A 14,498-nucleotide genomic window follows, 5' to 3' on the forward strand; every position below is an offset into this window, starting at 1 on the left:
TGAAATGTAGTGCCTTTTGCCTTACATACTGGGAACAGTGTCTTTTAGATGACACGCTCAGAATAGTGTCTTTCCGTTAGCACACCCGGGATAGTGTCTTCCAGTAGACGGGCTCGGAGCAGGTTCTTTCAGATGATACACGCGGAACAGTGTCTTTCGTTTGGCATACACGCATTAGTGTCTTTCAGTAGGCACGCTAGGAACAGCGTCTTTCAGATGACACTTGGAACAGCTTCTTTCACATGATACACTCGGAACAGCGTCCTTCAGATGACACTTCGGAACAGCGTCTTTCAGATGTTACACGCGGAACAGCGTCTTTCAGATGACACACGCGGAACAGTGTCTTTCAGATGATACACGCGGAACAGCGTCTTTCAGATGATACACGCGGAACAGCGTCTTTCAGATGATACACGCGGAACAGCGTCTTTCAGATGATACACGTGGAACAGCGTCTTTCAGATGATACACGCGGAACAGCGTCTTTCAGATGATACACGCGGAACAGTGTCTTTCACGCGGAACAGCGTCTTTCAGATGATACACTCGGAACAGCGTCTTTCAGATGATACACGCGGAACAGCGTCTTTCAGATGATACACTCGGAACAGCGTCTTTCAGATGATACACGCGGAACAGCGTCTTTCAGATGATACACGCGGAACAGCGTCTTTCAGATGATACACGCGGAACAGTGTCTTTCAGATGATACACTCGGAACAGTGTCTTTCAGATGATACACTCGGAACAGTGTCTTTCAGGTTATACACACGGAACAGTGTCTTCCAGGTGATACACGCGGAACAGCGTCTTTCAGCGGAACAGTGTCTTTCAGATGATACACGCGGAACAGTGTCTTTCAGATGATACATGCGGAACAGTGTCTTCCAGGTGATACACGCGGAACATTGCCTCATGATACTAAGGGGTTATGAGGTCAGATATATCTGTCATGGCAGCTTCATAATGGCTTTTGGTCATTGCAACTATCCTTATATATTACATGTGTTCAGCGTAACTCTATATATGGAAATAACGACACATAACCCACGACATTGAGATAGGTAGGTTCCAGTGAAGTTGTACTGAAACTTATGTCGACTATTCTTTAAATCATCTCGTCGTCAATCATTATTACCTCGAGGTCGCTATCTACATACAGGGCAGGACATGTTCGTCCGCGTCGGCAACAAATACGCTCTGACCTTCTTGTCTGTGAAGCGCGGAATATTCTTTGTCTAATCATGGTGTTTGGCACGGCAATATTTAATACAAGACATCGTGTTATACAGTTATTTACGACGGTCATGATATACTATACCGTTCCCTCCCCCTTGCCCAGAGTAATACTGATCCATAGTCTTCTTCCAGCCGACGTCGTCGTGGGAGTGGGCGACGATGTGGACGTTGAGCATGCCGTCCTTCGTCGGGTTACATTTCTGCGTAAGAAATAATTTGCATTGTAACAAAGTGTCATAAGTTGAAAGACGTAATAGCAAAAATATCGGAATGAGGCGAGGTGATCTGTGCATTCAAACGCTATTAATAGAGATCAAATTGTATATTTCGTGATCAAAGCACAGGTATTGAATATCAGTAGTCTCTTCGATATGTTTAGTTCAATATTTGAAAGGTTTCATAACCAAATCGTTAGTTGCTAACATTAATTTTGCTCATTAGGAATAGCCTTCGGACATTTCACATCCGCTATGATAGTGAAATCTGAATTTATCAGGGTCCCTACATTGTAACATCGGTTGAAGTACAGAGAACCTTTTCTCTTTTCTCATCTTGCTACCGTACATTGATCATATTCTCCTAGCCTGCAGCCAAGTCGTGTTATAGCTTCACTGGGCTCTCTAAATCAAACAAGATTGGTAATTTCCACTGTACGCAAATCACTACGTAGCTTTCATGGAACCTGACCAGCTGTCCAGTTCCTGATTGACTCTGCTTTCATAATCAAGACTGACCAATTTGCTATAATCCTCATTAATATAGATGAGAGTGTCCAACTGCCCTGCCTTATGGGACGGTGGCGAGTCAAGGCAGAGTTAGGGCCAAATATGAAGTTGATCATGCATGTTATGGGCCTGAAACTATAGCCCATGGACCCTATCGAGCAGAGGTCCTCACACTATCAAAACGGTATTACTGAAAAATTCAAAGTCACAACCCTTTGACTTCGACGTGAATAATTTAGTACTTTTTCCAGCGATCAAAGAAATAAAATAGGACATGAAGACATATCTGAGAGTAACATAATCACATAAGTAAATTATGCATGAACACGGTAGTATATTTAATCAACAGAATAGCGTCTCCAATATTTTCAGCGTTCTTCAAGACGAATTGTGATTGCAGCAATACAAGCTCTAGACGCGACAAAAACTAGTGGGTTCAGGTTTAACTTCATCACGTGGTCCCCACAGGTAGGACTGAAACTGGCTGCATCAGCATCTAAATGAATCAGATTTCGACGTGATCGTTTGCAGTTATATCTAAATATGTATTTACCCTTTAGGACTAGTTCACATTGTTCATGTGGCATGTTACGTTAACTTTAAAACAAAGAAAAACAAATTCAATATGATGTGACATTTTATCCATACCACACGACACCTGCGCGACCGTCTGTTGGGGACATCTGGTTTCAGTCTATCCAAGCTCTGTTCCTACTATGGCCAGTCTGCCTGTGACCACGTTTCAGATAAACTCAGTTTGGCTTAAGTTTTATCAGTTTTGTCGTGAGACTTTGACATCATTAATAAAAGCGTGAGTTGGCAGGTATGTATTTGGTATGTCGTATTGGCTTACATATGCCTTCAGAACATATAAGTAGGTATCTGTTAATAATATGGCATAAGATAATAAACGACGCTTCTTTATAGAAACGGAATCTTCGGAACCCATTCCGTTTGCTCTGTGAGTTGGACTCACGTCTTATGTGATACCTATTTCAGATGTGTACTTTAGGCTGATCTAATATGTCAAACGCGCAAATCTATGATTTCCTCAGGGAAATTCATTACCTCGGTTTGCACTTTGAGGGATTACTGATGTTGAATACTTTCATGCGGGTATCCTTCCTTCCTTGACGCGAGGACAGACCTTCTACTGCTGCTATTAAGGATTTCTTACACTGACAAAAATGCATTTCACGTCCGGTACCTCACAGGACAATATAGACAAGGGAGTGTGTAGATATTTACGCCGTGTACAATGTTATACGTGATTGCCTATTACTTGTAGGAGGTTGTAGGAGGATGTACATGGTTGTATGTGAATGTGAATGCAGAGCATATGGTTGTATGTGGATGTGAATGCAGAGCACAGGGTTGTATGTGGATGTGAATGCAGAGCACAGGGTTGTATGGATGTGAATGGAGAGTACAATGTTGTATGTGGATCTGGGGATTCTAGCGACATGAATGCATTGAAAAAGTACATCTGATGGCCTGTAAGAAATTTATAAATGTTGGACCATCTACACCGAATTGTATGGTGTACGGTGAATGTGGGAGGTATCCCCTGAATATAAATGCTCATATCCGATGTATAAATTTCTGGTTTAAGATATTGTGTATGCAAGAAAATAGATTACCTAAAAAGTCTTGTTACATACTGGTTCATTTGGACAACATTGGTAAAGTGACGTGGGCGTGTGAATGAAATGTACGAGGTTGTATGTGGACGTGAATGCAGTGTACAAGGTTGTACGCGGAATGTATGTATAAAGTTGTGTGTAGATCTACATTGTCACCTTGATACACATGCTCTGCAGAGGATATATGTGTATAGATGCATTGGCCCTGTATCTACGTATAACAAAGAACACACAGTTGCATGTCATTTGATATACTGTGTTCACAGCTGCATGCAAGTACAATATACTGTGTTCACAGCTGCATGTAAGTCTACATACTGTGTTCACAGCTGCATGTAAGTCTAAGCATACTATGTTCACAGCTGCATGTAAGTCTATACACTATGTTCACAGCTGTGTGTAAGCATCTATTCTGTGTTCACAGCTGCATGTAAGTCTATACACTATGTTCACAGCTGTATGTAAGTCTATACACTGTGTTCACAGCGGTATATAAGTCTATACACTGTGTTCACAGCTGTATGTATGTCTATACACTGTGTTCACAGCTGTATGTAAGTCTATACACTGTGTTCACAGCTGTATGTAAGTCTATACACTGTGTTCACAGCTGTATGTAAGTCTATTCACTGTGTGCACAGCTGTATGTAAGTCTATACTATGTAAGTCTATACACTGTGTTCACAGCTGCATATAAGTCTATACACTGTGTTCACAGCTGCATATAAGTCTAGTCTATACACTGTGTTCACAGTGTTTACAGACTGTTCATGCTATGTAAGTCTATACACTGTGTATACACTGTGTTCACAGCTGTATGTAAGTCTATACACTGTGTTCACAGCTGCATATAAGTCTATACATTGTGTTCACAGCTGCATATAAGTCTACACACTGTGTTTACAGACGTATGTATGTCTATATACTGTGTTCACAGCTGTATGTAAGTCTATACACTGTGTTCACAGCTGTATGTAAGTCTATACACTGTGTTTACAGCTGTATGTAAGTCTATACACTGTGTTCACAGCTGTATGTAAGTCTATACACTGTGTTCACAGCGGTATGTAAGTCTATACACTGTATTCACAGCTGTATATAAGTCTATACACTGTGTTTACACTGTGTTTACAGCTGCATATAAGTCTATACACTGTGTTCACAGCTGGATATAAGTCTATACACTGTGTTCATAGATGTATATAAGTCTATACACTGTGTTCACAGCTGCATATAAGTCTATACACTGTGTTCACTGCTGTATATAAGTCTATACACTCTGTTCACAGCTGCATGTAAGCCTTTACACTGTGTTCACAGCTGTAAGTAAGTCTATACACTGTGTTCACAGCTGCATATAAGTCTATACACTGTGTTAACAGCTGCATATAAGTCTATACACTGTGTTCACAGTTGTGTGTAATTCTATACACTGCGTTCACAGCTGTATGTAAGTTTATCAGTTTTGAACACAGTTGATCATAGAAGCTCTGCTCTGCTTTATCTTTGTACATGAACTGCTGTTTGCCCATCACCAGTTTACAAGAGATGGAGTGAGTGCTGCTACGGCATATACATGGGAAATATGCATCTACATTTCATCCGTATAATCTCTGGATAGCTGAGACAACTGAAGGTGCATCTTCACTACAGTTCACTACTGACGCCACGTACTTACCGATTTGTCGCAGGTTCCTGTGTTCGCGGGTGGGCCCAGATGCAGCTCAATCTTTGGTCGTCGTGACCTTCTTGGTTTGAACTTTAATACGTCCATGATATGTATGATGAACGGGATGCAGGCAACGAAGGCAAGAATCAACGCGAACTTCTTCAGCTTGAACCTCATCTTGGAATGTGCGAGGAAACTCTGCCTTCACCTGAAAACAGAAAGTAGCCGTCTTGACAACTTGACATCCCCACGTTAAACACCTGAATCCCTGGCCAGGCCAGACACGTTGTTCCGGTTACACGAGTTGTCGAATCTAGTTCGGGTAAGCTGTTACTCACACATATTACATGTCTGTTTGTAAATGACGTCATCTGATAATCTAATTGTGACCGCAAGACCCGGTCTCATACTCTGAGCCCGACAACAGGTAGACGTGAATACTGTTTTGCAGCTCAGTGTTCGGGATATTGACCTTTGAAATATTTAAGCAGTATATTATCCAAGTAGTGACAGACAGACTAATTTGAGTAATAAGAAACCTGGTTCCACTGACAGATGATATCCACTGGAATACCAAACTACCGGAGAAGTGTCTGAGAGGTAAATAAGGTGGTTTCCAATCACAATAATACACATCGGGTCCAATTGAAACCTCATCCACTTGTATCATACATGGCGCCTAACGAGTTCATATGTATGAGTATCTTCTATGTATATTAATCTACTAGTGTGGCTCGTGTGCAGGCACATGTTTTTCAACTAAGAATAACTGCAGAGTATATTGAATGTGGGGATATTTTCTGTTGGACGTGAGCTATCCACAAGACAGGGAAATGCACTGTTGATGTTACCCTTCTCAGGCAGGCGGTATTCTTGAAAATATTTATTAAGTACTTTCGCTTTCCCGGGGAATCTCCTCAGAATTAAAAAGAACAAATAAATACAGAACGCGTTTAGTTAGAAACCCCGTCTATGATTACCGTAAACGAATACCTTTACTGCAACCCAATCTGCCTGTACTTAAACGAATACCCTCGCTACGTCATATACTTCACCCCGTGAATGGATACCCTCGCTACGACATATACTGTCTGCCCGTGCACGGATACCCTCGCTAGGGACCGCCTCCGTGGTGTAGTGGTTAGAGCGTCCGCCCGGAGAGCGGAAGGTCTGTGTTCGATCCCCGACCGCGTCATACCAAAAGACGTTAAAATATGGTACTTGTTGGTCCCTGCCTGGCGCTCGGCATTAATGGGTACAACAAGGACTGGTCAGCTCGGAGTCAGTATAATGTGTCTGAGTGGGGTATTCATGCTTCACTGCGGCATGGTATCTCAGTGGGCTAGCACTATAAAACCAGCTTCAGTCTGGGCTAGTACAAGCAGCCGCACATACACATACACACGCATGCACGTTGTCATATGAGCAAAATATTTTCAAGCACGAAGTAAAACCCATTTTCACCTCACCTCACCTCACCCTCGCTAGGACATATACTTCACCCCCGTGCACGGATACCCTCGCTAGGACACATACTGTCTGCCCGTGTACAGATACCCTCGCTAGGACACATACTGTCTGCCCGTGCACAGATACCCTCACTACCACACATACTGTCTGCGCTTGCACGGATTCCCTTGCTACGACATATACTGTCTGCCCGTGCACGAATACCCTCGCTACGACACATCTTCACCCCTGTGCACGGATACCTTCACTGCGACACATACTGTGTGCCCCGTGCATGGATACCCTCGCTACGACATATACTGTCTGCCCGTGCATGGATACGCTCGCTACGACATATACTGTCTGCCCGTGCATGGATACCCTCGCTACGACATATACTGTCTGCCCGTGCACTGATACCTTCACTGCGACATATACTGTCTGCCCATGCAAGGATACCTACACTGCGACACATACTGTCTGCCCATGCACAGATACCTTCACTGCGACATATACTGTCTGTCCGTGCACTGATACCTTCACTGCGACATATACTGTCTGCCCATGCAAGGATACCTACACTGCGACACATACTGTCTGCCCATGCACAGATACCTTCACTGCGACATATACTGTCTGTCCGTGCACTGATACCTTCACTGCGACATATACTGTCTGCCCATGCAAGGATACCTACACTGCGACACATACTGTCTGCCCATGCACGGATACCTTCACTGCGACATATACTGTCTGTCCGTGCACGGATACCCTCGTGCCGACATGTATTGTCTGCTCGTGCACGGATACCCTCGCTATGACACATACTTCACCCCCGTGCACGGATACCCACACGATGACATATACTGTCTGACCAAGCACTGATACCCTCGTTCCGACACATACTGTCTGCCTGTGCACTGATACCCTCGCTATGACACATACTGTCTGCCTATTCACGGATACCTTGACTGCGACATATACTGCCTGCCTTTGCACGGATACCTTGACTGCGACATATACTGCCTGCCTTTGCACGGATACCCTCGCTATGACACATACTTCACCCCCGTGCACGGATACCCTCACTACGACATATACTTCACGCCTGAGCACGGATACCCTCACTGCGACATATACTGTCTGCCCGTGCACGGATACCCTCGCTACAACACATACTTCAACCCCGTCACGGATACCTTCACTATGACACATACTTCACCCCCGTGCACGGATACCCTCGCTACGACACATACTGCCTGCCCTTGCACGAATACCCTCGCTATGACACATACCTCACCCTGTGCACGGATACCCTCGCTACGACACATACTGCCTGCCCGTGCACGAATACCCTCGCTATGACACATACCTCAACCCCGTGCACGGATACCCTCACTACGACACATACCTCACCCCCGTGCACGGATACCCTCGCTACGACACATACTGCCTGCCCGTGCACGAATACCCTCGCTATGACACATACCTCAACCCCGTGCACGGATACCCTCGCTACGACACATACTGCCTGCCCGTGCACGAATACACTCGCTATGACACATACCTCAACCCCGTGCACGAATACCCTCGCTATGACACATACCTCACCCCCGTGCACGGATACCCTCGCTACGACACATACTGCCTGCCCGTGCACGAATACCCTCGCTATGACACATACCTCAACCCCGTGCACGGATACCCTCGCTACGACACATACTGCCTACCCTGGTTTGTCAGCTCCAACACTGGAATACGTGTGTGACGGCATCACGTCTCGTTATACATGTTCTGGCCTCGTTAAAGGAGGTCTCCATTATCTTTACTCTGCCACGTTCATCATGTAATAAGCGTCATGGGTGACATTGTGGATATGGAATCCATGTCGTTTAACTGTCAGAATGACAGTAACAATACTTCAAGTATCAGATGACTAAAGTTGATTTGGTAGGACTTGATCACATGGTAACAGTCTCTCTATACGCTGGCACGTTATATCTACAGTATTGTTTCTGACAGCGACTTCCTTGTTCACCCTGCGAGCATAACGGTTCTGTGTTGGTGTCTTGAACGGAAACTCTCTCTCTTCATTTCCGTGTCTGCTTTAGTTGAAGCGGCTAAAAACTGATGCATTCTAGATTTACGGAGGCTTAAAACACGCACTTCCTTGTCGACCACAGACATAGCGACATTGACAAACACGAGACCACACAGCCAGGACATAACTACCACAGAATACTACCACAGATTTATATACACATGGCGGCCACATGATGGCAGCAACATGATATATATAATACTTGACGTATGAATTAAAATATGGTCCATAATCAGGTTATAATCCCCATGGGATTTCAGGTCCTAGTCCTGACAGCGACAGATCAGAGGCCGATGTTTGATACACCAGCTATATGAAGCATAGCCGCCACGGAGGACCGTGCTGACACGCCGAATGTATACATTCATTTTTTTTAAAAACATAAATCATATGTGATTTAATATTGCTTGTGATTTCCCCATAAACTATGCATGCATTTCAAGTGATATGAATAAACGACATTCATGTTCGTGTTTTATTGCTGCCAAATGTTCCAAAGTTGGGTTTATTGTCTCAGGAATCCACTGTGTGGACAATTGAATACCGATGAGAAGAGAATTCACGTTGACTGCGTTATGAGGATGGACTGAATACAGATAGCTGTGATTTGACGGAGATCCGTCACAGAGAAGTACAATGGTCTTTGAAAGCAGACTGAGGCATTGTGTCTATATCACGTTGTTGATATTTCCATGAAAAACCAGAAATGTTATACAATCAATAGACTTCATCATAGAACATTTCTTAAAAAGAAGATGCATATATTAATTATTTGAAATTTGGTTGGCTTCTATCTTATCAGTGTCTTTTATGTTTATATTAAAGCAAATGTAATTGCCAAATGTTTTGGAGTATTGTGAAATATATTACATGTATTAATATATAGAAGTTAATATATTTTACATCTAACTTTCATTTGTAGATTAATTCACTCACTCCTTTATAGATCGACCGCCTCCGTGGTCGGAAGGTCTGGGTTTGATCCCCGACCGCGTCATACCAAAAGACGTTAAAATATGGTACTTGTTGGTCCCTGCCTGACGCTCGGCATTAATGGGTACAACAAGGAGTGGTCAGCTCGGAGTCAGTATAATGTGTCTGAGTGGGGTATTCATGCTTCACTGCGGCATGGTATCTCCGTGGGCTAGCACTATAAAACCAGCTTCAGTCTGGGCTAGTACCAGCAGCCGCACATACACATACACACGCATGCACGTCGTCATATGAGCGAAATATTCTCAAGCACGACGTTAAACCAAATTTCACCTCACCTTACCTTTATAGATCATTACAGGATAATAACGACGTCCAGCCTTGAGGAACCAGTTCATAGTTCCTCTTGATCATATTTACCCTTGTAATTAAGGCTTAAAGTTGACATTCGTATGTCAGATGCGGACACGTAACCCAAATAATGGGATCATGTTGAAGACGGCGTTCAACTTACGTTCCGCGAGGATTTGATGTCATTGCTGATTTTCAGCAATCGATTCATATATATATATATATATACTTTTCAAAAATAGTTTGGATCTTACGTCAAGTGGACTGTGTTTCGTCAGAAAAGCCCGCTTTTCCCGGTGACGTCAAATGCCTAATGTGCTGTGTTGGTGGATGAGGTATTATAATACATAATGGGATGATGTATGTGGGCTTTAGTAGTCAGTATGTGACGGTCAAGGTCACAAGACCGGGCCACATATCTCACACACAGTTGTGGCGTATACATTGTTTGTCTGCAAGGAATTTACAGATGACATTTAATATCACATAGTTAGCCTTAACATCAATTTTCTGTCGAGATGTTAAAAATATATGATTCAATGATAGTTATGCAAAATGTTTTGAATTGTTTGATACATGTCTTAAGGGGCCATGAGGCCTTTGACAACATACCGGAGGAATATTTAATTGTCAGCGTGTTTGAAAGAATCACATAAATAGTGCATTTATTCATAATAGCGTTTGTCCTCGGGGGTTTCTTCTTGACACCTTTATTACTGTATTCATGTCCAGGCGGAAGTTGAGTTGTGATAATATATAAGGATCAATATATTTTCTTGCTCATATATCCACCAGGAAAGAATGTCATTTTATCACTTGCCATAATGTGCTTGCAGTGGTCCCGGTATTATCTCACATTTTACATTTTATAAGCTCAAAAGCACTTATTCCTGAAACGCGGAACTGTTAATACATTTATGGATGAAATGTCAAAGATTACGTGAATTCCCCTAGAAACGTGGAGCATGAAATAGACACACTTTCAGACCTGGGGATCTGGGACGGAATCACGGCCAGCTGACTCTCGTCATCGCTATAGAATGAAAAGAACACTACTCCCCGTCAATCAAGTCTGCTTAATGGGAGCTGACATTTATATGACTAGTCAAGTCTATTTCCTGTGAAAGAATTCCACACAGAACCACTAAGTGGGTTATTGCAAGCCCTGACTGACGGCCGTAATCAGGTGGTCACTGATTGCATACTGCCAGTTGCCGTTATCTCTCCATAGTCTGGAGACTTATGATGACAAAGGTACAGGTGGGGCACAACCAGGGGCGTAGCTACCGAGACTTATGATGACAAAGGTACAGGTGGGGCACAACCAGGGGCGTAGCTACCGAGACTTATGATGACAAAGGTACAGGTGGGGCACGATCAGGGGCGTAGCTACCGAGACTTATGATGACAAAGGTACAGGTGGGGCACGATCAGGGGCGTAGCTACCGAGACTTATGATGACAAAGGTACAGGTGGGGCACGATCAGGGGTGCAGCTACCGAGACTTATGATGACAAAGGTACAGGTGGGGCACGATCAGGGGCGTAGCTACCGAGACTTATGATGACAAAGGTACAGGTGGGGCACGATCAGGCGTAGCTACCGAGACTTATGATGACAAAGGTACAGGTGGGGCACGATCAGGGCGTAGCTACCGAGACTTATGATGACAAAGGTACAGGTGGGGCACGATCAGGGGGGCGTAGCTACCGAGACTTATGATGACAAAGGTACAGGTGGGGCACGATCAGGGGCGTAGCTACCGAGACTTATGATGACAAAGGTACAGGTGGGGCACGACCAGGGGCGTAGCTACCGAGACTTATGATGACAAAGGTACAGGTGGGGCACGATCAGGGGCGTAGCTACCGAGCTTATGATGACAAAGGTACAGGTGGGGCACGATCAGGGGCGTAGCTACCGAGACTTATGATGACAAAGGTACAGGTGGGGCACAACCAGGGGCGTAGCTACCGAGACTTATGATGACAAAGGTACAGGTGGGGCACGATCAGGGGCGTAGCTACCGGGCTTACACATGATTTTTGATAAAAAATTGTCTAATTTTGGCAAAAAATACCCATAAACACGTTATCAGAACAATATAAAAATGGTAATCCCTCTATGGATCATATTGACTACAACATTCTTTGATAACAAAGCATTACAAATAGAGTCACCATTTACAGTAAACAGGTTATTCTTCATGTCATAAATTTGAAAGGTGTCTTTCTTTCAGTGATGACTTTTTTTCCATCGACATGTGTGTGAATGTTATGTTACAGTCAGGAATATATGTGAATCATAACTGAAATGCAGGTATTTATAATCATTTAGAAAAAAACCAATACTCGATGCATGCTATTATATCAGTAAACATGCGTTAAACAATGTCAAAACATATCTGCACATGAGAAAGTCACATTTCAATCAAATGCTTATTCTGTCTGAAATAATGGTAGACTACTCTAAGTTCTTATGATTTCAAAAATTGATAAGATAACAACATTTTGAAGTTATTAAAATCATCAAACGTCAAACAATAACATTTCATGCCCTTAATACTATCTTAAATATAAAGCTTTGCAACCTGTCGGGCTGACACAAACCATGGCTTACTTCGCGCCTGACGATATATATGTACATTAATAAACTTGTGATGTAGATGGCGACTTTAAATGCTGTTCATGGGCGGATCAAGGGTGTGTGTGTGTGTGTGTGTGTTTGTGATGTCACTTTTTGAAAATGACTTAAGACCACATTGAAGAATTTTTTTTTTTGCGTTGGCGGAGCCAGGGGGTGTCAGGGGGTTCGAACTCCCTGAAAACCCCCCCCCACCCCCCTTCAAAATTCCTGGATCCGCCCATGCTGTTACATTTGGTTGTGTCAATGTCAAATATTGCCTGGACTGCCGTGCATATATAACAGGGTTTTTACCTCTCGCGAGGCGCTACTTCCGGTATTAAGCTGGTTCCCGGTTCCCCTTGCGCGCACCAGCTTGCGATATATCAGACGGGTCCCAGCTTACTTCCGGTACCAGATTTCCGGTGACAAGCTTGCATTCAAGAACCAGTTCTGGTTCCAAATTGCGCGACCGCCAAATATGACTTTACTAGACCGGACCAAGTGTACAACCATGCTTTGCTGTCACGGCTGTTGACAGTCGTAATAGTTGGATAATCAGGGGATGGTTAGATCGGACATTTGTTATTCCTGCAAGGAGTATCGGATCCTTACTGTCAACTGACAACCATGACACTATTCGAAACTGAATGAAATGTTGCTTGTCACCGGAAGTACCAAGGTCTCGCGAAGTATCGTGACCCACTTACGTGCCCTTATGCTACTCACGTTAAAAGCTGCAAACAGTGACCATACGCAGAGCATACGAACGGAGATGTGTTACGTCAGAATAATGTTTGAAGTTTTATGATTCCGTCAAGGTCAAAGCGGTGTTGATCTCAGTCGGCCTAGAAACTATCACTATTTGTAAACCCGTGTTTAGGAGAACACGTATTACCGTTACGTTACCAATGGTATCACCACGGGCTGGATACAAACTACAACCATGCTCAGTACGGTATCGCATGGTATCGGATTCCACAGCAGGTGAATAGAGGCTCGAATCACAACAGGTTATACTGGTCAACTGCTTTGGGTGGATCTGTAGCAGGCAGTAGTAATCTCACAGGTGACCCTTATATCGTTACCTTGCCAACGGGGTTAACATCTTTTGTCAAGTGAACAAAGTGCCCGAAGCCCGGGTCAGAGGGTTCGTGTTTCGGTTCCCTCAAGAGACGGGGAATTGTTATGGCCGCCAGATACAGGCAAGGTGACTAATTGTGGGTGATGCAACCCAAACTCAGTGGCTCGTTGGCCATGATATCACTCGCTGGGTTTTGATAATCTAATATAAAAGTCAGTGCTAGAGAATAATGTTCGATTATCTTTTGAAACAAGTTCCTTCACGCGTAGCATGTAACACAATAGTTATGGACATGGACACCAGGTGTTCGCGAAAGTGTAAGCATGTTCTGCTCTCCAGAGGTGGCACAGCTGAATTGCTGACTGCAGCCTCGAAATCTTAATGTTTGAAAAATCGCTTAAATTTCCATCTCAATTTTGAGATATCCAAATTGATTCTTCTGCACAGACAATATCCCATAATTCCTTAGAGTTATTACAATAGCTTTATTCATACTATGGAAACCAGGCGTTATTACCTTTACATTTAATTAACTTTCTGTCGATACAAGTCACGATTATGGAAATCAGTTTGCCTACATATCGAGATTTATCGAGATTTCAAGGACTATTTACAATCTTTCGGTTAATGGAAAACAAAGATGAGGCTTCTGTGTCACTCTTCTTGTTCAGCAGAAGGA

General features: G+C 43.5%; 1 protein-coding gene across 3 annotated transcripts in view; it reads right to left on the reverse strand.

Moving 5' to 3' along the window:
* The window catches only part of LOC124286657 (lysosomal alpha-mannosidase-like), an 89,090-nt gene that overhangs the window by 42,437 nt on the left and 32,155 nt on the right, over positions 1–14,498 (reverse strand). For all 3 annotated transcript variants that reach the window (XM_046723058.1, XM_046723057.1, XM_046723059.1), the window contains exons 2-3: positions 5,289–5,487; positions 1,325–1,442 (exon numbers count right to left, since the gene is read on the reverse strand). In XM_046723058.1, coding sequence (XP_046579014.1) covers positions 1,325–1,442; positions 5,289–5,456 — 286 coding nt within the window. In that variant the 5' untranslated portion in view covers positions 5,457–5,487. The remainder of the gene's footprint in view (positions 1–1,324; positions 1,443–5,288; positions 5,488–14,498) is intronic.

This window comes from Haliotis rubra, unplaced genomic scaffold (assembly GCF_003918875.1).
Source record: "Haliotis rubra isolate DU_JTF1 unplaced genomic scaffold, ASM391887v1 Scf39, whole genome shotgun sequence".
NCBI classification, from domain to species: domain Eukaryota; kingdom Metazoa; phylum Mollusca; class Gastropoda; order Lepetellida; family Haliotidae; genus Haliotis; species Haliotis rubra.